Here is a 26853-nt window from a genome sequence, read left to right as displayed (position 1 = left end):
CAGAATTTAGTTGCTTCATAATGATACACCAAAAAGGCAACCTTGAAGGTGATAAACTGTGAGTAACTTACTGGAGTGGAAACAGTTTGAACAAGCTGCTTCTATTAGAGTACCCCTGATGACAATGAACACGGGAAGCCACAACAAGGATGCACACCTCTTCATTGCCTAGCTGCTTGCCAGTGTCTCAGAAGCCAGTGGCACCTGTGCATGGCGTTTTGCACCAGCTGGTGTGCTGCTGAGGTGTGAACAAGCACACAGTGCCTATAGGGATTGGAACAAGGCCCTATAGCTCATGGGATGTGTTGTCGGCTAGGTCAACAGGTGGACAACCATCCAGAATAGAAAGCAAAAAAAAAGAACTGATTTTTTATTCTCCTTAGCGCATGCCTCGAGGAGCCCAAGCATGGCGCCGGAGCGTGGCCAAGTAGAGCTGCAGCCGAGAAAGACGAAGGAGCCGCTATGTGGCTAATTAGGGACTAGACTCGGTGGAAACTGTTGCACATGCCCGCACATTTTGAAGGCTGATATGTTGAAACTGGTGTGAGCATCAAGATTCCTGCAAATGGAAATGACTTCAGCTTCATTTAATAAAATTGTGGGATTTAATGTCCCGAAATTGCACAGTGTGCGTATGATGGGCGCTGTAGTGGAGGACTCCAAATTAATTTTGGCCACCTTGGTTTCTTGGACGCGCACCCAAAGCACAGTAAATGAGTGCTTTTGCATTTGGTCCCCATTGGAAGGAGGCTGCTGCGGCTGGGGATCAAACCTGCAACCTCTTGCATCGCCAAAGCCACTGGGTGCCATGGCAGGTAGCAGAGTTGAGCAGTATCAAAGATACGTGAAAGAAAAGATATGTCATCTACTCGAACATACACGAAGCTACAGAGGAAATTCCATATGGGCTTCCCAAAAAGAACACTTAGCTGTTGAGCAAAAATTTGTCCTGGTCTGAGATTTGAACCCAGGACCAACTCCTTTCTGATGCGGTCACTCTACCATTCGAGCTAACTAGGAGGCCAGCAGATCGCAGCGCAAGGGCAACTTAATAACTCGAAGCACAGGGACACTGAATGTCAGATATCAGTTCTATGGAATCCCGCAAGGTGGAGGAAGAATTATGAAAGGGAAAAATTGACAATCACTCGAATGTAGCATGAAGCTACAAAGGAAATCCTTTCTGAGAAATCTGTATGGGTTTCTTTTGTAGCTTCATGCTACATTCGGGTAAATGTCAATTTTTTTATTTCATGATTCTTTCTCCACCTTCCGGGATTTCGCAGAACTGATTTGCCATATTGATGATACGTGTATCTTAGATACTCCCTTAAGATACTCCTTGGGCATCTTGTATCTTTATCATAATATATTTGGCAAAACATTTATCAGTATCTTTATTTTTGATGCTTCATGCGAAGTATCGTGTGCAGTGAAATCTCGATATGATCTTCAAGGCAACCGGAAATGTAAACACATCATGCGTAAATTGTATTATCCAAATAGAACTCAAGAAAGTATGAAAATAGGTGTACACTGTGACTAACCCAATAGCAAAGGTTCCTGTGGCGTCAAGTGATGCTGCTCTGCATAACATGTTTGGCGGAGGAGCATAACTCGATGCCATACAAACCACGACCAATGCACTTTTATCGCACAAAATTGAAATAGCTTGTCAGTTCGCACTGAACTTTTTTCTCTTCAATTTCCGTAAAAAAATGAAACTGCTGTTTCCTCACTCAGCTGAGCAGCTCCGCACCACCAGTCGGTGTAGCCTGTTAGATATGGCGCCGTTTCTTGAGGCTACTTCGAGTTCCCCAGACCACATCGAATCGCAGCACAGCTAATTGAGGAATGCAGAAGCAGGAAAGCACATTCCAGAGGAGCGCCCGAGCAAACAAGTTGAAGGCCACAAGACACATGCAAACAAGTTTGCGGCCCCCAGGTCGTGTGCCGCCGAGGAGCTATTCAATGCTTGAGTTTTCCAGAAAGCGAGGGGATAGCACGGCATTGTTGGAAGTAAAGTGGGTGCCAAACCAAGACGGCGGTAATACACCGTGACAGCCGGAGGTGCCGGGAAGGCCCAAGCGTACCTCTTCGCCTTTGAAGAAGACATTTGCTACCGCTGCGGGGCCGTAGCACCGGGAGCAGGTGGGCACTCGTACAATGGAGCATGAGCGCCCCCCTCCTTCTCCTCCTTTGAAGAAGCGCATTGCAACTCTGCGAGGCAAGACTGCAGGGGGATCAAGTGATCAAGCAAGGGGGCCCAAGCGGCGACTCTCTTCGCCGGGTATGACACCATCGCACGGGCGCCTACCATTGGCTGAAAGTGGCGTCATCTGAGCGGACTCTCCCATTGGTCAAACATGATGCGACTTCCAGTGCTCGAAGGGTTTATAAGAAGCATTCCAGAGAGACCAGAGCATTCTCTGATTCCGTGATTGACCTCTCTCGAACTTCTTGCCACGGGCCGCAGCGTCCGAGTTGCTGCCGGCCCGTAATGACTGTACGACTGTTACTTGACGCTCACCTCTCTGTATATAATGTAAAATAAACCCTCCCAAGTGTGTTTTCATCCCGAACTCCGTCCCTCAACCCCTACAAGCCATACTGCTGCAGCGGCGTTTTACTATGTGTGTCTTTTTTTCCAGTGTGGCTGGGGCTTAACATGTCGTTCATGAGTCGGTGGAATGTTGTTTAAGCTAGAACACTGGAATATAAAGCAATAGTTCTATAAATACCAGCAAAAGCCCACTTCCGTAGTCGTATTATCCAATTTCAGGTGAAATCGCAATTGCAATAAGTGTATGAAAATGCATTGCTTCTATGGGACATTAGCCGAGAAAACAAAATAAAGATATGCAATATCTTGAAAAACGTATTACGCAGAATTGTATCAACCAGATTACACTGTATCTGAAGATGCAAGAGACACTTCTAACAAAATCCGCAAACACAGCCACAGAGGAGAGCAATTTACACAATTTAATGTTTATAATAGGAGATGGGACTTCGATGCTAATATTTTAAAAATAACCAAACACGATTGAAAAAATCTGATACTGTGCTGCATTAGTATTAGCCAATTAGTAAAATTGTACAATATACCTTTTTAATTTTATATTCATTAGGCAAAATCTTGCAACTGCAGAATGGAAGGCGAGAGAGTGCTCATAGTATACCCTTTTGCTGGAAACTTTGTGCTTAGAACCACTTTTGAGAAATACGTTCTCAGCCTGTGTTGTGAAATGCATTCCTGTACCAGCTAACAGTTCTGCACACATTCTGCACAGCACAAAACAAATAATCTGCAACTGCAATGTGCATCTTTTCATATTTTGACAATTTTGATTACACTTTACCATTGCTGGCACAGTCACTGATAAACGCCCCCAAAGGTGTTCTGTAATAGAATTCAAAGTTGCAAAAGCAGGCACTAAATGTCATTGGTCATTCCAGTTAAGAATGAGTATGCATCAATGTGCATGCAACGTGAAGGCACAAGTGACACAATACTGTTTCTTTAATTTGGCGAACACCAGGCAACAAGTGCAGCTGCATAGTAAAATCGAGTGAATGCAACGGATAATGAATCAAGTCAGGTGTGTGCCACTTCTGTAATGTCAAATAATGAGGTAGCTTGCCTAGGGACTTGTCTGCATCAGTCCTCGACAAAGGTAGAGAAACAAGATTTGTTCCTTTCCTATCATCTTCATTGGCGAGGTCATTGCTAGAGGTACTGCAATGACCCTGCAACCACTGAAACATGATGTTGTGTCCTTTCGTTATCAGGTAGTTGTACGTTTCTTGTATCTCTCACACAAGTTGTTCACAGGAACGGCTGACAAAAGGCATTGTGGGGCCGTCGTCTAGTCGCAGACTATTGCCTACTGATTAGCTGGTTGTTGGTTAATATAGTCAGCGGCACTTTAGAGCGCAATAAGCTCCAAGCTCGTCAATGCTGTCTTGTGAGGAATGTTGTAGCTGATGCTGATTGAGCGTGATGGAATAACCACAGCACCGGTGGAGTTTAAAGAACCCATAAATGGGTTCGAACAGCAATGCTCGGTGCTTTGAATTATCATGACTTCCTTCTTATTGGTGTTACTTTCTTGCTGTTCAATACAGTGCCCTAGCTAGCAGTGCCCCTAACTCCATCACCCCTATCCACTATGTTCTGCCACCTCGGTCTAACACCCTTTCCTTTGCTGCTGTCAACACTACCATAAACATTTTATTTACTGGCTAGTTCCATGACACATTTGCACATTTTCCCCTCTATGATTTAACATTCTCGAAGGTTCCCAACGTTTTCCCATCTTTATCCAGAGCCCCCTCACAAGAATGTAAAAGACGAATTTGCTTCCAAATGCAGGCGACCGCCGAAATCTCCACACTGTTTGTGAGCATACTATGTGGATATTTTCTACCGAAGGCCTAAGCACGGCTAATGACAGTCAGCATGTTCTTTTAAATTGAACATTATTTGCTGTTACATGATTTACCGTTTCTTCATCTGGTAGTGCAAAGTCAAATCAAGTGCATGCTTTGCAAGGCCATTATCAGTAGCATGTACTGCTCCACGTCCAAATTTAAAATTCACTTATAACGATGCGCACTTTGAACATTAGTACAAGCTTGCTAAGCTGTTGTCATGATGATAATGAAGCTTTTGGCATCTCATTTGAGGTGGCATATCTTACCAAGTTCATTCTTATAACTTTCTGGTGTTTCTATGTCTTTAAGTCCCTTGATACCTTATGGTACATTTGCTGTAGTAAAAAAAAATAATACATAGCACGGCGTATGGTTTACAGAAATTGTTATGTCCGTAGAACATGCATAATCTATTTAATGCATAATATGCAGATTATGCACTGAAGCATTTGCTGTGACATATTTACTTGCACTAACAAGACTAGGGGAAAAGAAAAAGTGGGACAGGATAGAGCGCTAGACTTCTACTGACAAGCTTTATTCAGAACAAACATGCAAGCTTTGCTCAAATAAATGCACAAACAGAAGCATAAATGAATGTGCCACATAGAAGAAAAAGTGCGCAACGAAGCCAATATGCACCCACAGCAAGCCATTTCAAAACATTCATCAGGTTCTTCTCAAGGTACAACACTTCTTTATAATGAGTGCCAGTACTCACCTATGGAGCAGAAACCTGGAGGCTTACGAAAAGGGTTCGACTTAAATTGAGGACGATGCAATGAGCTTTGGAAAGAAGAATGATGGGTGTAATGTTAAGGGATAAGAAAAGAGCAGGTTGGGTGAGGGAACAAATGCAAGTTAATGACATCTTAGTTGAAATAAAGAAAAAGAAATGGGCATGGGCAGGACACGTAATGAGGAGGGAAGATAACCGATGGTTATTAAGAGAAGGATTCCAAGAGAAGGGAAGCGTAGCAGAGGACGGTAGAAAGTTAGGTGGGCAGATGAGGGACAACATGGCCATAATCAGCACATGACTGGGGTAGTTGGAGAAGTATGAGAGAGGCATTTGCCCTGCAGTGGGCGTAGCCAGGCTGATGATGATAGTGATGCCAGTGACGGAGCGCTTATACATTCATCAGCAGCTTTTGAAATGCAATGCGCCTCAAATATTTCCCTATCTAACTGCCTGGCGAACCGCCTGAGCACTTGCATGTTATGAAAACACAAGGAGCATTTGACATAGTAGTTCTGCGGAAACCCGCAAGGTGGAGAGAAGTATGAACGGGTGGATGCTATAAACGGGTGGATGTCTGATTTTTCCCTTCACAAGGAGCATTTATATGTACATCTACGAAAGTGGTCAGCCAAGTGGCCAGCGCCTACCAGAGCGTTTACAGCATTCCGGTGCTCTCTAAGCCAGTCATCCAGGCACCCGCCTGTTTCTCCAGTATAGCACTGCGTTTATTTGAGCATACGGTGGTTTCTTGCTTGTTTTTTCTGAATAAAGCTTGTCAAGTCTAGTGCTTTGTCCTGTCCCACCTTTTTTTCCCCTTAGACTTGTTAGCTCTAGTAACTATGTTACAATAAATGCATCAACAGCAACTGGCCCAACTTTCTGCTTTAACCCTTTCAGGATCAATGACGTAAATATACGGCGGTGCGAAAAAGTCCAAAATAGTCGATGCCGTATATTTACGGTGCCGTCTGTATGTTTAAAAAGCGCACCAGTTTCCTTTTTCTTTCTTGGCATGTGCTGTCACTATGTGGGAATACAGGGAATTTTTTTCTCGTGCCTCCCTCTCTCGGTTTTCGTTACATAGTTTGTGCTAGAGCTAGTTTGCTCCGGCTCATCTATACACTACCGCTCATGCATTGGTGCGCGCGCGGCGGGTGGGCGGGCAGCGGTTTGGGTTTAGTTCCGCGGGTGGTTTCGGATTCTTGCACTCGCAAAACTGAAGGATATCTCGTTACTAATCGCTCAAAGGGCGACCACCTGTTTCTCACTCATTTAGTGCTCACAGGGGTGCACATAGGAGAGATGCCGCCATGCATGCTTTTCCTTTTCTGGGAGACTCGCGAAAACTAATTGCCTCTGGTTGGCAATAAGACAAAGATTAGCAGAAGTTTTCACACCTTTTGCTTTTTTAATTGGCACAGGACCACACAGATTTCTAGAGTGCGTTCACCTACGCAGTTCGATAACGCTATGGACGTAAATATTAGTGCAAGAGCAGGAACATTTGACATTAGCGAAATCTTTTTGTGTGTGCATTTTCTAAGCCTTGAGCTATGTGTATAACAATGCATCAAATTTAAAATTCTTATAAGTTCATTTACTTTCTTTATCGTTGTTATACATGAATAAACAGTACATATGTACTAACACAAAATATTTTTTTCTCACTTTAAGGTCACCCTAGAAAAATTACGGTAAATTCTTTTCGAAATAGGTCCCTTAGAAGAATTGGAATCTGCAATAATAATAATTAAAAAAAAAAACCGACCCGGGGTGGTCATATGTGGTGAAAAAAATCAACCCTGAAAGGGCATTTGTACGTATTCGCAATTGTCTGGGACAATTGCGAACACGTACAAATGAGCACGTAGCAAACTAACACACTGACCCACTTTATGATTGGATTATAAAGGTGTGCATCGTAGCAAGTGCAAAGGTGGCGGGACAAAAATTGATGATTGTACAGCGTATCTGTGTTGGTCTGGAAGCCTGGCTGACCGCATAGACTGTTGCAGAATAGTGAGATAATATAGCATTGCAATACATAGTTGGAGCGTATAAAGAAGAATATGTTAGTAGAGGAAACTTAAAAGGAACGAGGTCCGTGGGTGGGAGATAAGAAATTTGAAAGTTAAGGCTTGCAAACTGGCAGCAGTCCTGTAGGGGTGCTTTAATGAGGAAACTAATATCATGAAGTATCTTAAGATACAAATGGCAATTATCGTATCAGATACATTCAGTTTGCTAGTATTTTCCAAACACATCTGAAATAATTATCAGCTCAGTATCTTGTATCTGTACCGTGATGTACTTGCAAAGTATCTTTGCCTAGCCCGTCGCAGGTAGCCAGTTAACTAAACTTTGTGTTTATGTATGCTGTAATGTATATCTCCAAGTAGTTCAGCCAGAGTGTACCATGGGCAATTGAAAGACAAATAGAGGGAAAGAAAAGAAACAAGTGCAGTACAGTAGTGACCCTCCCCCCCTCTTCCCTTCTTATTTAGTTTATGCCCCTCAATTGCTAACTAGTCTACTATGGCAGCTGAGAAAGGTGACAACACAAATTTCAGCTCTTTTTCCAGATTTATTGTAAATTCACAATTACACAGCATAGCTCAAATGGCATGCTTACACTAACATTTAGCAGGGGTAGAAATAAAAAGCAAGAGTGTCTCTGCATGGCTTGTCATGTTTCAGGGACCAGATTCACGTGGCAAGCAGAATGACACAAACACAAGGCTGTGGGGCTTGATGCACCAGCTCCCTGAAGCAGCGGGATAATGCAGACGTGAAGTGCCACACAGCTGCTGATGTTTCTTTGACAGAAGCGACATCAAACATGTCAGTGTACAAACACCTTGCAGTGAAAAAGTGCAAACCTATAGGTGTGGTAAATGCTCTCACATGGGAGAAAACACAGGGTTTCTATATACAAGAGGTCCTCACAAATTCTGCATATATAAAATCGGTTTGGCAGTAGCATTGTATGATATATATATATATATATATATACACACATACACACACACTATATGTGTGTATGTGTGTGCATGCATGTATGTGAGAGACTGTGCAGGAAAGAGTAAAACATGCCACACACATCTTTATCTTTGTTCAGACTAGAATGTTTCATACTTGTACTTGCATCACAGTTTTTAACAAGTCATCACTTGCACGACAATTGCAGACAATGGTGTGTTATTCCTGTAGGAATTCAAAACATTGTACATACAAACTTGGTTAGTGGCCTGAAAGCTTAGTAGTGCTCATTCTTAACAACAAGAACTGAGCTAGTTTAAAACTAGTTTTTGGTTTGTTTGAAACAAGTAGCAAGGACATGACACATGCACCTACCACGAAAAAGAAAAGGCAGCTGAATAATGTTACAATGCTCCCTACTGCAAAGCTCCAAGATCTGAAATTTGTATTCATGGCCCCGCCTTACGGAGTGACCAATGGCATTCAGACTACTAATAATACGAATTTCAGAGCTCACAGTTCGACATAGAGCTTACAATGAACTACACCCACTGTGTAGAAAGAAGCACATCAAACCATTACTACAGCTGTTTTTCCTTCTGCCTTTTTGCAACTTCCAAATGTTTTCTTAAGCAATAGGAGGATGAATAAAAAATATTTTCAACATGTTCAAACAGCACTGTTTGCATGCAACCTTCCAAAGTACAATTGCACAAGTGTCACTGTTTAGTTCGACAAATATGCTGGCTGTAAATAGTCGAGTAAAAGCTCACCGATAAAAGTTTGAGCCGACTGACAGTGCTAAGAAAATAGAAAAAAAAAAGAGCAAGAATTCTTTTTAAGTTGTAAAGGAAGCATAGAGAGAATAAAAGCTAGAAAAAATGTAATGACACTCTTGTAACCGACATTGACTTCTTTTGTTGAAAACCACAACTTTATGGGCCCAAGAAGCTGATGTAAAACAGGCCCAAAATTGGTCTTGCATGCTGATTTAAGTTACATGCCAGCTGCCTCAACCACTTAATTATAGCAACACATGCTGACTGTTAGCTAAAAGATGAATGCACTAAACTCTGTTGTAGAAAGTGGAACAATACTTTTATGTGCAAGTTTAGGAAGGCAGTGAAGGTGACAAAAAAAGAAGGGAGCCAGGCACAAAAGTAGAATAAAGAACACACAAAATTGTCACAACACCTAGTTCTCTGGAAACACCCTGTACAGGTATCTGACTAACCATCATGTCCTTGAGCAGTTTATATTTATAGTACCGCTATAATAAAATGTTCTTCTATGCTACTTTTTATCCCAGCACTATGTACATTATGCTTTGTTCTTTGTTACTATTCTTAAATGTTGTGTGCTGTTGGCACAGAAACATGCGCTGTGTTATGCAACATATGAGCAGAAGCTGTTTGTATAACATGGTGAGGTTGCGGCTAGCACTAGCCCAGTTTCATTATTACCATTACTGTATCAAAGACTACGGTGAGTACAACATATTTTTCCTACACAAGGAACTGAACTCAACATGGCAAAGACTGTGAAAACTGCTTATTTATCAGAAGATACCTTCAACTGCAGGATACAAGGTGTCCATGTAATTTTTTAAGACCAATGCTTCCTAGCAATTTCTGTTATAAAATTATTGAAGAAATTTTCATGATGGCAGAACACGCAATTTCGAAGTATGCACACTTTGAAACTGATGTTCTTCTTTTTAACCATTGGCACTGTTGCTATAGATGCTCTTAACATTACACAAGCCAGATAGCAAATGTGTCGTGATTTCAAGACATATAACAACCTAAAAACATGTATTGAAAACATGTAACAGCTTAAAAAGACTGAAAATGGTTTTTTGTAATTACAAATGCAATATATAAGCCCAATGAATTGTGCAATAAGACTTCGTCATTTCACAAAATCTCCATCAACTGTGACAGATAACAGGAAAGCCTGCAGAAGGGCAAAGCAAAGCCATTTCATAACTTACTACTTTGGACCACATGTTCAGCCGCAGGGAGTTTGTATGTGTAATGACAAATACTACACAGTGCATATGGAAGACACTAAATAGTAAAGTCGGCATATTTGTTTTGGCTTTTCACGAAAGAGGCAAAGATGCCACTTGCAGTTCAAGCTAAATCGAAACACAACTTACAACATACAGCCGGCAGCAAAAGTTTGCAGAAAAAGCGAGTGTTTTACAAACAACCCCCATGCCTTTTTATAGATGTAACAGCTGCTGTTGAGAAGAAAGCTTGTGGACAGAAGTGTATTTCTTGGTGCTTACAGCGATGTCTGCACTTCCACACTGCCTGACTGTTCTGTATTTTTGCTGTTGCACGAATCATGTTGTGGCAGATGGCACAATGTGTTTCTGACTTGGCAGCAACACTACAGCTGGAAGAGGCAAGGAGCTTATATGCTGCTGGGTTCATACTGCTTCATGCAACGAGCTCCAGAAACACACTGTACTGGCTGCTGAAGTGAAGGTTTCACTGTAACAATACAAAAACAGCCAAGTTGTGGGAAAGAATTGACATGCTTGTTAGCACAAAAGAAAGCACTTCCATAAAAGCTCAGCTTTTGACTGCAGAAGGTGCAGAGGTGCAAGCACTTTCAGGGTCCTCAACCTTGTGCCGTAATGGACTGTGCAGTCTGTGTGCTTTGCCACACTCTGTAGCAGCTGTGCCTATGGCATGGGCAGAGGCCAACTCCTTGTTTCTTGTGTGACCCCAACTTACACCAGTGAACGGAATAATTGAGTGAAAGCAAAGCACTGTTAATTCTTTTTACCTGTCTCGACACGATGGCATCTAAATGCAACTTATGTGCCTCTCACATCTTCTGGGCTGCATTAACAGAGGAAACCGAAAAGGTTGCAGTAATTCATAAAGATATTCACAGATTTGAAGCAACTAATTCTATACAAAGCAAATGCTTGAAATTTCTTGTACTAAAGTTGGCAACACAGCTTAAGAAGGCAGTCAAAGAAAGTGTCCATCACAAGAACAAACCTCCGAAATGAAATGGCCACACTTGGAAGTTTTAAGACCATGAGTCAACTTCAAGTTTAGAAAAGATACAGCTTACATAAGTATTGGTGTGTTTATAATGTGAAAACTCTTTCACAATTACAAAAGTGGCAGAAACAAGGGTGTGCCTTTGGGATAAGATCCAGTTCATTCATTTATGTAGAATTTGTTTTCCACAGTCGTTTCAGATCAAATTACTCTTTTTCTCTGTCATCGAGGCATGGACCCAGCACGTTTTATTTTTGTCTGGCAGATTTGAATTTACAAAACCTGGCTATGATCTGAATGCTCACTTGAAGGTTCGCCTAGTTCCTCCAAAAACAATTAGTGGAATCTTCCAAACATTTCAACGAACCTGCTGAAAGTGAAAAAGCATGAAATAAGACAAAAGTGAATCAAAGCTTTTACCAGCTCATCTCTAGACTGGATAATTGAAGTTACTAAAGACTATATGCAAGCACAGATAGCCAGTGCTCCGATGACCACGACAAAGAAGCAACAGTGCTAACCTCACTTGAGAGGCATGTGTATGCCTTTCATTAATCTGACAGCATATGAACAAAACTGGTTGGGAAAACTCCCCTGCGCTGCGGTTCCCCCTCAATCATTCCTTCCATCCATTGGTCATCCTCTGTGATCTCGCTGATGATGACAATGATTTCACCTTCACTGAATGACAGCTCGTCTTGCTGGTCGGCACAGCAGTCGTAGAGCGCACGACACCGGCGTCTTGCTTTTGTGGCGATGCGTTCACTGGGGCACTGCATTGCAAATGAGCAAGAGGCCTATTAAAAGCTATGCAAATGAAAAACTGCAGTGTAATTAGAGGCTCCTTAGACACAATGAAGCTGCCAAGCAAACATGCATGCTCTTCCACAGTACCAGATACATTCTAATGATGCCCTGTCCTGTTCAGCATTAGTCGCCTCACAGCAGAAATCAACATGCACAACAGTTCCCGCTTGCCGATTCTAGAGATCCCCAAGAACTCCTGGCCTGCTGTGCTTGATTGTAGTCCTTTATGACTAAATATCGTTCCTAACTTGTTGCACCGCTTAGGGCTACACAGGACAAGCACATCCATTTTGAGCATACACAAACCTATGCTTTGAAAACTGCTTCAGTGGCAACTGCAAAGCTGTTAAATATTATATCTGAGATAATGGCCATACATGATCAACACAAGTGATTTTTTGATTAGGCAGAAATAATTAAGAACAAAACCATGAGCTGTAACTGTGTGTAACAAAGCACCACACAGCTGAATAATATCGCATAGATTATTAGGACGCAGAGCTCAATTAGCCTTTCCATTGGAGGTGGTGCCCTCTCGTGGCATGCTAAAAATTTGTCTGTTTGGGAAGTGGTGGAAAACCAACACGTGCTCCAAGTTCACATTGGATGCATTACTTTGGCGACTTCTTTTTGGCCCAAGACAGCTGTGTATATACATTCAGGAACACTTAGCTAACTTAGGGCACTGTAATTGTAAATGAAGATTTTCATGTACCTCTCATGTTCTCTAAATCAGTCAGCATGTGAGAAGTCAAGAAGCAGCAACATTTAGAACAGGTACGAGACTGTACCTTCACAAGGTAGTGCACAGCATCAGGCAAGGACATCCCAAATGGTGTTTCAAAAGATGCTACATCCACAGCAATACTGATACGGATGAGATGTATTTATTTACAAAATGATTGACAGGGCATGGAGACGACATCGCACGCAGTCGGACCTTTTCTACCCGACGTGCAGCTCTTCCATCTCCTCTTCTTCGGCTCTGCCGCACAGGGTAACATCTTCCTCTGGCGCAGATGAAGTTCGTCGAGCGAGTTAGGGATCCACATAATTGGTAGTTCTTGATTCAGGAACCCTATGATGGTAGTGCTTCAGGCAGACCACATGAACCACTTGTGTCTTCTGCGACTGGCGATTATTGGCGGTCAGTTTTGCGATCATGTAGTTGACGTCACTTAATCAGCTGAGTATCACGAATGGACCGCTGTACGTTGAGGGGAACTTGCGATACAAGCCTTTCTTCCATAGAGGTGTCCAGAGTAACACACGATCGTCAGGAATGAAAGTGACTTGTATATGCCGGGCATCATAGCAGGCCTTGGTTGAAACTTGCGAAGACGTGTTCTTAAGCGAGCGAGCTGATGCGCTTCTTCGGCACGACACAGTGTCTGTTGCATGGATGTGTCTTCGTTCAGTGGTAATGGCAAAATTGTGTCCAAGAACGTTTGGGGACTGCGAGCGTACAACAAATAGAAAGGCGCATACCCGGTTATTTCGTGCTTGGCTGTATTGTATGCGTACGTGACAAAGGGCAGCATGGAATCCCGACTCCTGTGATCAGCTGAGACGTACAGCGACATGCTGGTAAGCATGCGATTCGAGTGTTCGGTGAGGCCATTTGTTTGTGGGTGGTACAGCATTGACTGGCGATAAGTAGAACTGCAAAAGCGCAGCAGCTCTTCAACAACGTCGGCGGTGAATTGCCGTCCACAGTCACTTACAATACATGGAGCGCCGTGACGAAGGAAGACAGAATGAAGCAGAAAGCACGACACATCTACGGCAGTAGCAGATGTAAGCGGCGCAATCTCAGTATAGCGCATCAAGTAGTCGATGCACACGATAGTCCCGTGACGACCAGTAGAGCTCTTCGGAAAGGGGCCAAGCAAATCGATACCAACTTTTTCACTGGATGCAAAAAACCTGCAGGAGGTGTCCCCAGCTTCTTATGACATTGACAACCTGGGCAACTTGCAATGTAGAAGAAGTATTTTAATGATTGGAAAATGTAGAGAGGTCGGTCGGATAATGGAGCATCTGGCCTGCTACTCTACGTAAGGGAAGGGGAAGAGGGGAAGAAAAAGGGTCACAATGGGGGATGATAATGGGAGGAACGAGGTGAATGACACGTTACACAACTGGTATCACAGGCGTGAGTCCAGGCCCGTGTCACCTAGGAAACGTGAAAGTGCACGCATTGTCTATGTCATCTGCCAACTCTGTGGCCACGCCCCTAGCAAGAGGTCCTCCGACAGTGGTACTCTTGCAATGTATTTTCTTGTGCTCTTCCATAGCTTCAGCCAATAAATGCGTTGGCATAATTGAAGCTTGTGAGCAAAGCCAAGGTGACCCGATGTGATGTCACCACGCATGGCGCGAATAATAGCAGTACGCAGGCATTTGGGAATGACTAGGAGCAGGGAAGCGCCTTCAGCAGAGTCATTCTTTTTGTAAAGCAGGCCATTACACAGCGTGAAGGGCATTGTCTGACCTAACATGGGCGCAGCCTCCAATAGGGGTATGAGTGTAGGATCATGATGTTGTTCACGTTTAAAGGTGCAGAGGTCAGGAAACTCAATGACGCTGGTAAGATAGTCGTCAAAGTCGTCATTGTTAGCAGTGGAGTGTGGTGACGGGAGACGAGACAAGCAGTTGGCATTGGTATGACACCAACAGAAAAGGTATATTCTTGAAGGCGTAACGCCCAACGTGCCAGCCATCCGGAAGGATCCCGCAGTCCAACAAGCCAGCAAAGCGAATGATAATCTATCACTATTTTGAAATGGCAACCGTATAAGTATGGCCGAAACTTCTGGGTGGCAAAGACTACTGCCAGGCATTCCAATTCGGTGACAGTGTAATTTTGCTCCGCTCTCGTCAGTGTCCAACTTGCGTACACAATGACGTGCATGATGAAGTTGAACGAGGACGGCGTCAACGCCCACACTGCTAGCGTCAGTGTGTAGCTCAGTCATGGCCTTGGGATCAAAATGGCACAAGACAGGCCCCAAAGTTAGTAGACACTTCAGCTGACAGAACGCGTCCTCGCACTCTGTAGTCCATACGTAGGGATTGTCTTTGTGAAGGAGGCACGTAAGTGGGTGAGCAAGTTGGGCAAAGTTCTTAATAAACCGGCGGAAGTAAGAACACAGGCCAAGGAAACTATGGAGGTCTTTTGCCATCTTTCATTGGCTAAAATCGCACACTGCAGCAATCTTTTCAGCGCCAGGTCGAATACCATCCTTGTTGATGAGGAAACCGAGCACAAGAGCCTCGCGGTCACCGAAGTGACACTTCGTTGAGTTTAAAACCAGTCCAGCATTTTGTATTCGGTCCAGTACGACGCCAAGGTGCTGATTGTGCTCCTCAAGTGTTTTGTCAAAAATGATTACATCATCGAGGTAGCACATGCAGATCTCCCATTGCAATCTGCGATGCACTGTGTCCATAAGCCTTTCAAAAATTGCTGGTGCATTGCATAAACAGAAAGGCATGACATTAAACTCGGAAGAGACCATCTGGCGTCACAAAGGCAAATGTTACGCTGCATGAAGGCAATCGAGAGCATCGCCGATGCGTGGCAGAGGGTACACATCCTTCTTTGTGGCTGCGTTAAGTCTTCGATAATGAACACAGAATCTCCGAGAATTGTCCTTTTTCTTAACTAATATCACTGGAGCTGCACAGGGACTGCAAGACTCCTGGACAACACCTTTCTGCAGCATTTCTTGAACTTGCTCAGCGATTACTTTTCGTTATGCGGGAGAGATGCAGTACAGCTTCTGGCGAATAGGTGTCGCTTGGCTCGTGTTTATGTGGTGTTGCATTCGCGAGTCAAGAAGCAAAATTGGACACTCATCTTGCGTGAAATCAAATACTGCCGCACAGCGGACAAGCACTTTTTCCAATTCTTTCCACTCTGAAGAGGATAGCGACTTGTTCATCATGCGGTAGAATTCCATGGAGTAGTCGCAATTTGCGTTTTTTGCCCTCGCGCTGGTAGAGAGGTCAACAGCGTCGATACTAACGGTCGCTTCTCAGTTGAAGGTGGCCAGCTTGAGTCCCGTCAGCAGTAAAACTTGCTCTAAAGACGCGTTCACTGTCCACACGTGAGCATGACCACCTACACATTCTATAACGGATCGAGGAACCAGTACATTTTTCTTCAACATTGTATGGGAGTGCGACTCAATTAAACCATGATGTGGTGTGGAGGGCAATCCGTAGAAGTCACCGGAACAAATGCCGCCGTCTGAGCCGGTAAAAGGACATCGTGAGACACAGAAAATACACTCTGCTTGTCCGTGCCAGATACTACTGGTTTGGATGTTATCACATGACTTCGAAGAGAAATTTCACCAGCCCCACAGTCTAACATTGCACCACATTCACCAAGGAAGTCAATCCCAAGGATGATGATGTGAATGGTGCGTTCCATAACAACAAATTCAGTTGGAAAATCTTGTCCACTCACACTCACTATAGCAGAGCAAACTCCAACGGGCCGCAACAGTTGACCCCCAACTCCACGAAAAGTTGTCTTTTGGTCCCACGTGAATGTCACTTAGTGTCCAAGATGATTTTTAAACAAAACACTCATTACCGAAACTGTAGCACTGGTATCGACTAAGGCATCAGTATTTAAACCATCAACACAGACACACACTTTGTTTTTGTGCATAGTGACAGGCGGAGGACTACTTGACCGTCCCGCGACCTCACCTCCATCGGTTGCACCAGCTAGTTTCCCAGATGGGATGGTGGTAAAAGTGAGCGACGAGATGATGGCAAGCGACAATAGCTGGTTGGAGGAAAAGCAAGGCTGTGGTCGGAAGCTGGAGACTCACGCCGGGATGCACATTCATGCGGTTGTCGTCAAAGAGGCGCAGCGGTCTGCTACGGCGCGCTGTCTTGGCCTCCAGATTGATAATCGGGTATGCCCGAAACTTGCTGCTGCTGTCAGCAACAATACCTGGCGATATGTCCAAGCATACCGCAGCTAAAGCAAATAGGTGGCTTGCGGTACACAGGAAAATCATAAAATGGGGTCTGGGGCTGGCTGTACCGGGGAGCAAGGTGTTGGGGTAGTGCGGTCTGATGACGTTTGACGGCATGTGAAGGATGCCAGGACTCCGTTGTGTCGATGCGGACACGTTCATCATGCAAAGGCCGAATTTCGCTGTTAGCTTGCAGTTGGCAAAGCACTGGCTGTTCAGGACAGTGCACATCAAGTGTGCATTGGGGGTACTCCCGTCCTTTGTCTCTTGCTCCACCTTGTGCTTGAAAGTGCACCAATTCTCCTTTAACAAGTTGACGTACTAGCAAGGCGATGTTGTGGGAGGAGGAGACGTCCACACTTGCGACCGTGGTCACATTGCCAAGTCTAGCAAACTTTGGCAATACTTACGCACCTTCAGTGCCTCGAAAGCATGGCAGTGACGTCTTAGATCAGACGGAGTATGCAGGTCTTCCTTTGATATAAGAAAATTGTAGACATCTTCAGCGATGCCCTTCAGAAGATGTCCCACCTTATCTTTATCTGACATGCCCGTATTTACAATTCTGCACAGTTTCACTACTTCTTCAATGTAGGTTGTGCATGTTTCTCCGGGCAACTGTGCTCTATGCGAAAGTGTATGCCCAGCCTTCTCTCTTTTTGAAAGCGAGTCTCCAAAGCAGCTCTTGATTTCAGCAACGATTTCTGCGCCGTTGCGTTGCACCCATTCTGACCGCTTACCCTTTGATAATACTTCACCCAGTCGTCAACATCCTCATCAGCTTTGCCGGAAAAGGTGCGCAGTTTTTTCTGAGAGATCCAGCAGATGACTTGCCTTGAGCACTCACTGTCGTCTTGCATGCTTGTGTCATGGCTGCCACCAGCTGCTTGAGGTTTGTTCATGTCTGTGTCTTCAGGCGGTAGTCCAAGCAAGCGCCGGCTTCGTTGGAGGGTATGTAGAAGAAGGTTGTCCAGAGCGATTACCCAGCACCGTCCACCAAAGTTGTTACGGATGAGATGGATTCATTTATAAAATGATTGCGGGGGCATAGAGACGAGATCGCAGGCAGTTGGGCCTTTTCTACCACGGGCGCAGCTCTTCCATCTCCTCTTTTTCAGCTCCGCCGCGCAGCGTAACAATATGTACAATGAATGTAGTGCACTCTAAGAAACGTTTGCACCTTTTGGGGCTTGTCCTGTCACCGAGCAATCGTTGTCGTTTATCTTGTGTGCCTTTCTATTCTTTGACAGTGTGCTCTTGGTACTTCGAGGTCATGAATGGCATGCGAGTTATCAACATGACATAGCATGACAGAAAAGTAGTGAATGCAGAGTTTTCAAGAAAGGAAAATACCATCAAGACAGACAGTAATTATTGTTTGGTGACAAGATGTGGCCTAAAGAGAGTATAAATTTTTTTAGAGAGTGATAGTGCACAGCAATATGCTTTTTTCTATGGGGTGTCCCTATCATCTATGCAGAAGGACATGTACCTCATGACAGCATGGTACTGAGAGGGCAGTGTGGCACTGACAGCCATTGCAGAGTGATTTTCTGTAGCATACTCATGGTAAGTATCCTCAAAAGGTTACCCTCCGGTTGTATTTCATAATGTGCTTTCTACTTCGATTGTGCTATCATTTTCATCACTAGAGGCAGCGGTCCTGGCATTCGAGAGCATTTATTTGTGTTCAACGCAGGCAAGGACACTGTGGCAGAATTCTGGATACAGCATGCGCCAGGGCAGTATGCTTTGGGATTATGCACAATCTCAAAACATGCCACACAACATGTGCTGAACACTCGATTTACCAGAATAAAAATGTGCTTCACAATAACACTTTATTATTTGGCTCCCACATGGTTCCAGCGTAGAGCAGTGCACATTGCACCACCAGCATCTAGCAGTATCACAGTATTGAACATATGCTCGTAGTAACCATTTTTCAGAAAACAAACTGCTAAAAATGGGACCAAACAAGAAGACACAAGACATTTGTTGAAACCCACCAGTTGTGCTGTAAGTAAAAATACAAACCTCGATAGTATTATGACTTTGAGGTGGTCCCGTAGCGCTCGTCACCCGTTTCGTGACAGAGCGTTGCCAGCTCATGTTGCGACTCCGAGGTGGTCCCGTAGCGCTCGTCACCCATTTCATGACAGAGCATTGGTAGTGATCCAAGTCAGGCGTCGGTGAGAATAACAGAAGGGACCTTATACACTATATACAGGAGAAGATCGGATCGGCACTGGGGCCGAGAGCTAACAGCAAACGCGACTGTTCCCGCTCGGCGACGTCCGGTGAGACTCCAACGCGTGACACATCTCACTCCACTCGAGAGAGGTACTCGGCTCCCGGTGGTTCGGTGGATCCGGTTCTCCCGGCGGCGGCGGCGGAGTTATAAAGCCCCGAGAAATGATTGTCACTAAAACGGCCCAATACAAAGCCAGCACTTGACGGTTGTCCGAGAGGTCCAACCAACGACCGCGCTGGCCACCAGCTTCAAATTTGCTGCGCGCGGTGACCTCCAGGGAAAAGGAAATACGGCGCCAGGCTGTCTGCCACTTTGTTGCACGTTTGGACATGTCGCTCGTCAATGCTTCTCCTCAGGACGCCGCTGCCTGGCAGCTCAGCATCTTGACTTGTCAAGAGAGAGGGCGCTGTGCCTTTCGGCGCAGCCCCGGGTTTGTCCAAAGGGCGTTCGCAGGTTAAATTCTGCATCTTGTAGATTCGGAATCCGGGCTGGTTGTATGGGCACAACAATAGCAAAAGAACCTTTTTCATCGGAGCATTCTAGGCTAGTGAAACATGCCATCACGCATGCAGTTTTAAAGAATGCCTCTTCTTGGTCTTGTCATCAAGAAGTGCTCACCTACAGCACCCAGGTACAGTGGCTCTCGACAGACAGTTTTCCTGACCACTTTGTGAGCAGCATCGCAGAGACACTCTTGGGACTGTTTATACCAAGGAATTGCCTGATCATAAAATTTAATTGGTCAAAGCACATCGTGGTCCTGTACAGTCTATTTATTTATTTATTTAAGATAATTTCAGGGCCCGAAGGCATTACAGAAAGGAGTGGGTGAACATAACAAAACATTTGTGCAATATACAAAGACAGATTCAACGTGGCGTTTCATGAATGCTGGTTTTGAAGGTGTCGGTATCCAGGATGGCTGCAACGGTGGCGGGAAGGTGGTTCCAATCTTTGCTTGTGCTAGGGATGAATGCATTACTACAAAGTTTAGTACGTGAAGACGGCACACCAACTTTGAAACTATGGTCAGTGCGAGATGATATGTATGACGGTTGGGCGATAAGCTGTTCTTTCAACAAAGGGTTGTGGTGGTAGATTTTATGGAATAGCAAAAGGCGGAAGCTTCTACGACGGAAAGAAAGTTCTGGCAAGTTAAGTGTTGTCTTCATTGAAGTAACGCTAGCATGTCGGGAGTAGTTTGATAAGATGAAACGCGCTGCACGATTTTGAATGGCTTCTATGCTGTTTATGAGTGTAATGTTAGCCGGGTCCCCAGTCCCAAATGGCACATGCGTATTCTAGTTTGGAGCGAACTAATGTTTTGTAGAGAGTTAGTTTCAGTGACGATGGTGCGGATGAGAAGTTTCGGCGCAAATAGCCCAACATGCAATTGGCATTGCTACATATAATGTCGACATGCATGTGCCAGGAAAGGTTGCTGGTGATGTTTAGTCCAAGGTATTTGTACGACGAGACAACTGAGAGAGGGCTATTATTCAGGAAATATGTATGCAGATTAGTAGTATTAGTACGCTGTGATACCCGCATGCATTTACATTTGCTTAAGTTAAGCTTCATAGACCACTTGTTACACCATAACAGAACGTTATTAATGTCGTCTTGGAGTTTACGAGAATCATTGAGGTCAGTAATTTTATGATATATAATGCAGTCATCAGCAAAAAGTCTAATAGTTGAAAATTTCACACAGGAAGCAAGATCATTAATATAGATTAGAAAAAGTAGAGGACCGAGAACTGACCCTTGCGGCACGCCTGACGTTACCGCGAGGGGCGCAGACGACGAATTGTTAGAGATTACGTATTGTGTTCTATCAGCAAGAAAGTTTTTAATCCAGTGCAGTACTAGCGGGTCAATGTTAAGAAGACTAAGTTTATAGATTGTGGGGATCGCACGCGCATCCCGATATCTCCGGAGCGGCCACGCGGTTATCACGCGATAATCACGTGCTCGCTCGCGGAGGGTAGCGAGGAGAGGGCACCTTCGCCACTCCCGCTGCTCTTCGCGCCTGGCCGCGACGCCGCAGCCAAGGCACCCCGTTCCCTCCTTTCCCTTTCTTGGAACCGGGGAGACTCCTCTCCGCCGCTCGGGAGAAGCGCTATTCCCCCGACGGATCTGGGTCTCACGGCGGAAGAGCTAGCGAAAGGCCGCATCTCAAATCAGCCGCTGAGACCGCCGCACGCCGTCCCCCTGTGGCGCCCGGACCTTGGTGTGCGACTCACCGCCCCAGGGCCCGAGCGCGGATCCACTTTTGGGTGAGCTGAACTCTTATCAGCCTCTTTTGTGGTTCCCACATTGTGCGGTTTGTTTCGCCCCAGACGTGCGGAATGCTCCGCCGCTGAGGTTTTGTGTGTTGTGGCTGTTGCTGTCTGTTGGAATCACTGTACACTAAGGTGAATAAACACCTTAGGTCGAGACTCACCCTGTCCCCACTGGCCTGAACCCGCCGTGGTCGCAACTCACTGCGAACCGCGGGTTAGGGGTCACAGATCTGACTGCTAGGGCTGCTGCGAAAGTGCTAGGGAGCGACTGCCGCTCCGTCGGCGCTGTGCGATCCAGAGAAGGGTCAGGTGCGCACGCGCGAGCCTGAGTAATACCCCTATATTTGGCGCCCAACGTGGGGCCAGAGGTGTGACAGGTTGAGTCTGTTTGTGTGAGTGTCTACCACTGCACGAACGAACCATGGCAGCATACGGGGCTGATTTACAGCCGTTGTATACGCTGTCGCAGGTTGCTACCAACAGGCAACAATTCGAAGCGGCGGTAACTGCTACCGCTCAGTCATGCCCTGCAGCGAACACTAGCCCTGGGAATTTGATAAGCTTCGAAGAGGGTAGCGCGACACATGAGGCGCTCTCTCCGGCAGGATGTACCCTTGAAGGCGGGAGGCACATTACGCCGAACCCTTCGCCAGTGTTTGCGGAGAGCATGGAGCCACTGCGGCATACTTGCTCGACGCGTTCTGCTCCTGTGCCAGGCATTACTGGCCAGAGCGAGCCTCAACAGGCGCTGTTGCAGGATGCGATGCGCTTGATTGAGAGGTTGACAGGTGCCGTGCAGAACACTCTGCTGACATCTGCCGCCGCTGCTAGACCGAGAGTGAGGGTGGACTTACCCACCTACAGCGGGTATCATGATTCAGTTAGCGTCAACGGATACCTCGATCGCGTGCTGACTTACCAGCGCGCAACGGGGCTGTCCGATGGCGAGATACTGGAACGCGTCGTACCAGTGTCGTTAACTGATCACGCTGCCCGCTGGTTCCGGCTTACTGGCTACCGGTCTAGCACGCTGGCTGAGTTCCGAGCGGGATTACGCGAGGAATTCCTGCCCGCAGATTACGAGCGTCGTCTGCGGCGCGAGTTGGAGCTACGTACTCAGCATCCGGACGAATCCTTGCTCGAGTACGTCAGGGCGATGGACGAACTTTATCGTACCGCTGACCCTACCGCTCCGAACTGCGATAAGGTGGAGAGAGTCACACGACAAGCTCATCCCACCTTCGCAGCGTACCTAAGAGGCAGCAAGTTCAGGGATTTGGATGAGCTGGCCTCGGAGGCAAAGCGCATACAGGCGGACATACTCGCCTTGCGCTCATACCGACCTCCACCCCCAGCGTCGAGGGCACTTGAGCCGCGATGCGCGTGGAACGGGGACACTTTTCGCACTCGTTCCGGTGGAGATGGTGTGGTTGCTTTCAGTGACGGACAACTGAGAAACGGTTGGGGCTTATCTGACCGGGCTCTCGATCCGTACACTTATGCCATGCGTGCAGCATGCGCTGCCGATGGCCGAGGTATGCAGAATCGTGGTCGATATGCCGGCTCGATGATGCGAGAGCAGAGCGTGCCTGCAAGGGAGCAGTCGATACAGAGGAATAACGGTCAAACGGCGCGAGGCACTGGACGCCAAGCCCGTCAAAGGCCGGCTCTCCTCTGTTATCGGTGCAACCAGCCGGGGCACTACGCCCGGGATTGCAGACAGCCTGCGAACCGAGAGCACGCGCTTTCGGGAAACGAGCGGGGCCGTCGGTGAGCAATGCTGCATGGCCGGCGGCGGTTACAGCGGTGCGAAGTGAGACACACGAACTCCTTGCCCCGCTGGCTTGTCGTTTTGGATTGCCCAGCGACACGCCAGTCCCGCTCATAGAGGTTACAGTCGCCCGGCGCAGGTTTTTTGCGCTGTTAGACACAGGAGCAAGCGCTTCACTATTCGGCGACGAGGTGTGTGAACATCTCCGTCGGAACGCTATCCGACTGAGAGAGAGTAATGTGACCTTCCGACTGGCCAGCGGCACGGCACACGCGAGCTGTGCTGCTAGGCTTGTGGTGCGGTGGGAGAAGCGGGTGAGGCGACAGCGCCTAGCTCACCTTCCCGGCCTGTCGGTTCCTATAATTCTTGGTAGAGATTTCCTCGCCAAGACGGGCATTGTTATTGACGTCTGCAACGGAGGATATAGGGAGCGAGCATGTGGCACCCTGAAACCTTTCGTTTCATTTCAAAAAGCGTCAGAGACAACTTCGTTCGATGATGCTTCGCGCGCAGACCGACCAAACGATTGCCCGAAAAGGTCCCTCAGAACGGTTGCGGCCGGGTCGAAATGCCGTCCGGCCAACCGCGCTGAGAAAAGAGGCGCGGAGGGGAAATGCTCCCCTCCCGCACAGCCCGTAACCCCCGCTGCGATGGCAGACTGTGCCGCAGTGAGGGGCGAACGATACCACCCGCTGCTGGACGACTCAAGCAGTTTGTCGGGGGAAGAAAAGGCTCGCCTCTCAGCGCTTCTGACTGAATATGATGCCGTATTCACAGAGCGGCCTGGTTGCACTACGCTATACAGGCACAAAATTGAGACTGGCGACGCCTCTCCGTGGAAGTGTAATCCTCGGCCGGTGAGTTTGGCTAAGAGGAAAGCACTAGACAGCGCTCTGGACGAACTGCTCGATACAGGCGTTGTTGAAAGATCGGACAGCCCATGGGGTTTTCCTGTGGTGTTGGTTCCTAAAAAGGATGGGACGCCCCGCCTTTGTGTTGACTATCGCCGCTTGAACGAGGTGACACGCAAGGACGCATATCCGCTTCCTAGCATTCCCTCGATCGTATCCAACGTTGGCGGAGCGAAGTACTTCACTACGCTCGATGCAAGCAGAGGATACTTTCAGGTGGAGGTAGATCCCAGTGACCGAGAGAAGACTGCCTTCACTTGTCACAGGGGACTTTTCCAGTTTACCCGTATGCCATTCGGACTTGTCGGTGCGCCTGCGACTTACCAGCGCCTGATGGACCGTGTCTTGGGTGACGCAAGGTGGCACCACGCTCTTGCTTACCTGGACGATGTTGTGGTATACTCGCGTACCTTTGATGGGCACTTACGCCATCTCAGGGACGTGTTGGAGCGTCTGAGGTCTGCGGGGATAACGCTAAACCCGACCAAGACCCAGATCGCAGCAACGCGAGTAACGCTACTGGGGTTTAAACTGGATAACGGACGCCTTCTACCGTGTGATGACAAGGTTCAGGCATTATTGAACTACCCGTCACCGGAAGACATAGGCGGACTGAGACGCTTTTTGGGGCTGGCGAATTTCTATCGACAGTTCATCCCAAACTGCGCTGCACTGCAAGCCCCCTTGACAATGCTGTTGAGGAAAGGTGAGCAGTGGAGGTGGGGTCCCGAGCAAGAGGAGGCACTGCGCAACCTCGTAAACGCGCTCGTGGAAACCACCGAGTTAAGGCTACCAGATTTGAACAAAGAATTTGTCATTCATACGGACGCCAGCGGCCTTGGCCTAGGAGCGGTTTTGCTCCAACAGCACGAAGGTAGCTTGCGCCCGGTAGCTTTTGCCAGCCGCTCTTTGACTCCCGCAGAGAAAAATTACTCCGTGACAGAAAAGGAATGTCTGGCGATCATTTTCGCTCTCAAAAAGTTTGACTACTGTATTGATGGAGTCCCATTCATAATTGAGACCGATCATATGGCACTAACTTGGCTTAGGCGCATAGGAGAGCCGAGCGGCCGGCTCGCGCGATGGGCACTTCTCCTGCAGCGATACGATTTTACCGTTCGCTACAGGAGAGGAAAGAACAACGTTGTGGCGGACGCACTTTCGCGCGCGCCCGTTGACTGTGAGAAGAGTGATATTACTACTCAACTCACCTCGCCCGAAACTGAGCTTGTGAGCGGACTAACCGCTGCGACGACTGAGGTTGTCAGGAGGGGTAATATTAATACCCATCGTGACCCCTCAGTGACTCAGCCTAAGAGCAGAGTAACTGCTACAATGCTCGACGGCGCTGGTCCCGAAGGAAGGGCGGATGAACCCCCTTCTCAGGACGAAAGCGTGAACCACTTGGACTGCGTCAGTTCTGTGGGGAGCGTGTTCGGCAGAAAGGAGCTGTTAGAGGCACAGCGGGAGGATCCGTTTTGTAAAAAAGTGTTTGAGGGGCTCCGGGAGCCCGGCGGCGCGGCCGCGGCGCACATGGACGCAGCTGGTATTGCTGTGGGTGCGCGGCGCTCTGAAACAGCTGGTAATGCTGTGAGCGCGTTGGATTCCTACCTGCTAGACTCTGACGGCGTCCTGCTGAGATACATTCCCGCGGAGAAGGATACACACGAGTCCTTCAAAGCGGTGATTCCACGCACGCTGAGAGGAGCACTTTTACGCTACTTTCACGATACGTGCCTGGCCGGGCATGCGAGTGGCCCTAAGACTTATCTAAAGTTGTGCCGCTTTGCTACCTGGCCTGGAATGAAGCGGGAGGTGATGCGCTACGCCCGCTCTTGCAACGTGTGCCAACGCGTGAAGCCGCGTGGTGGACGCCCACCCGGGCTCATGCAGCCGATCAATAGCCGAACACCGTGGCAAATTGCGGCATGTGACGTCATGGGGCCTTACCCCAGGACACCGAGCGGGAACCGATTCCTTCTCGTAGTCACAGACCATTTCAGCAAGTGGGTGGAACTGTTCCCCCTACGGAAGCTGACGGCACGCGTAATCATGGGAAAGCTGATCGAGGTGTTTACACGATTCGGCTATCCTGAGCAGCTGATAACGGACAATGCGTCCTACTTCACTGCCAAACTCTTCGTGGACTCTTGTGCAGCTCTCGGCATTAAGCACAGGAGAACAACCACGTACCATGCCCAGGCGAATCCCACTGAGCGTGTGAACCGCAACATCAAGCACATGCTAGTTGCATTTGCGGGGACGCACAATGAGTGGGACGCTTGTCTTCCTGAAATTGGATTTGCTATCAGGTCGACAGTGAATCGATCGACTGGGTATACACCCGCCACCCTCAACCTTGGGAGGGAGCTGTTGAATCCGGTAGAACTTGCTCTACAGGAACGAAGCAGCACGGAACTGGTTGTTTCGTCGGCACGCGCCGATTATGCGACTGGGCTGCGCGCGAAGGTAACGGAGGCTTTACGAAAAGCGCGACGGAACCTGAGCACTGCACGTGCCGAGCAGAAAGCGCAGTACGACCGCTCTCATCGGGAAGTTCACTACAAAGTGGGCGACCTGGTGTTGAGACGGAATCACGTCCTGAGCGACGCCAGTAAGAAATTCTCAGCTTCTCTGGCGC

General features: G+C 47.1%; 1 protein-coding gene across 5 annotated transcripts in view; it reads right to left on the bottom strand.

Annotated features, from left to right (window-relative positions):
- Positions 1-7743: 7743 nt before the first annotated feature.
- Positions 7744-26853, bottom strand: part of Asap (ArfGAP domain of ASAP) — a 181701-nt gene continuing 162591 nt past the window's right edge. For all 5 annotated transcript variants that reach the window (XM_070539292.1, XM_070539293.1, XM_070539291.1 and 2 more), the window contains one exon: positions 7744-11957. In XM_070539292.1, coding sequence (XP_070395393.1) covers positions 11736-11957 — 222 coding nt within the window. In that variant the 3' untranslated portion in view covers positions 7744-11735. The remainder of the gene's footprint in view (positions 11958-26853) is intronic.

Source organism: Dermacentor albipictus, chromosome 5 (assembly GCF_038994185.2).
Source record: "Dermacentor albipictus isolate Rhodes 1998 colony chromosome 5, USDA_Dalb.pri_finalv2, whole genome shotgun sequence".
In the NCBI taxonomy this organism is placed as follows: Eukaryota; Metazoa; Arthropoda; class Arachnida; order Ixodida; family Ixodidae; genus Dermacentor; species Dermacentor albipictus.
This window is presented reverse-complemented; position numbering and strand designations above follow the sequence as displayed.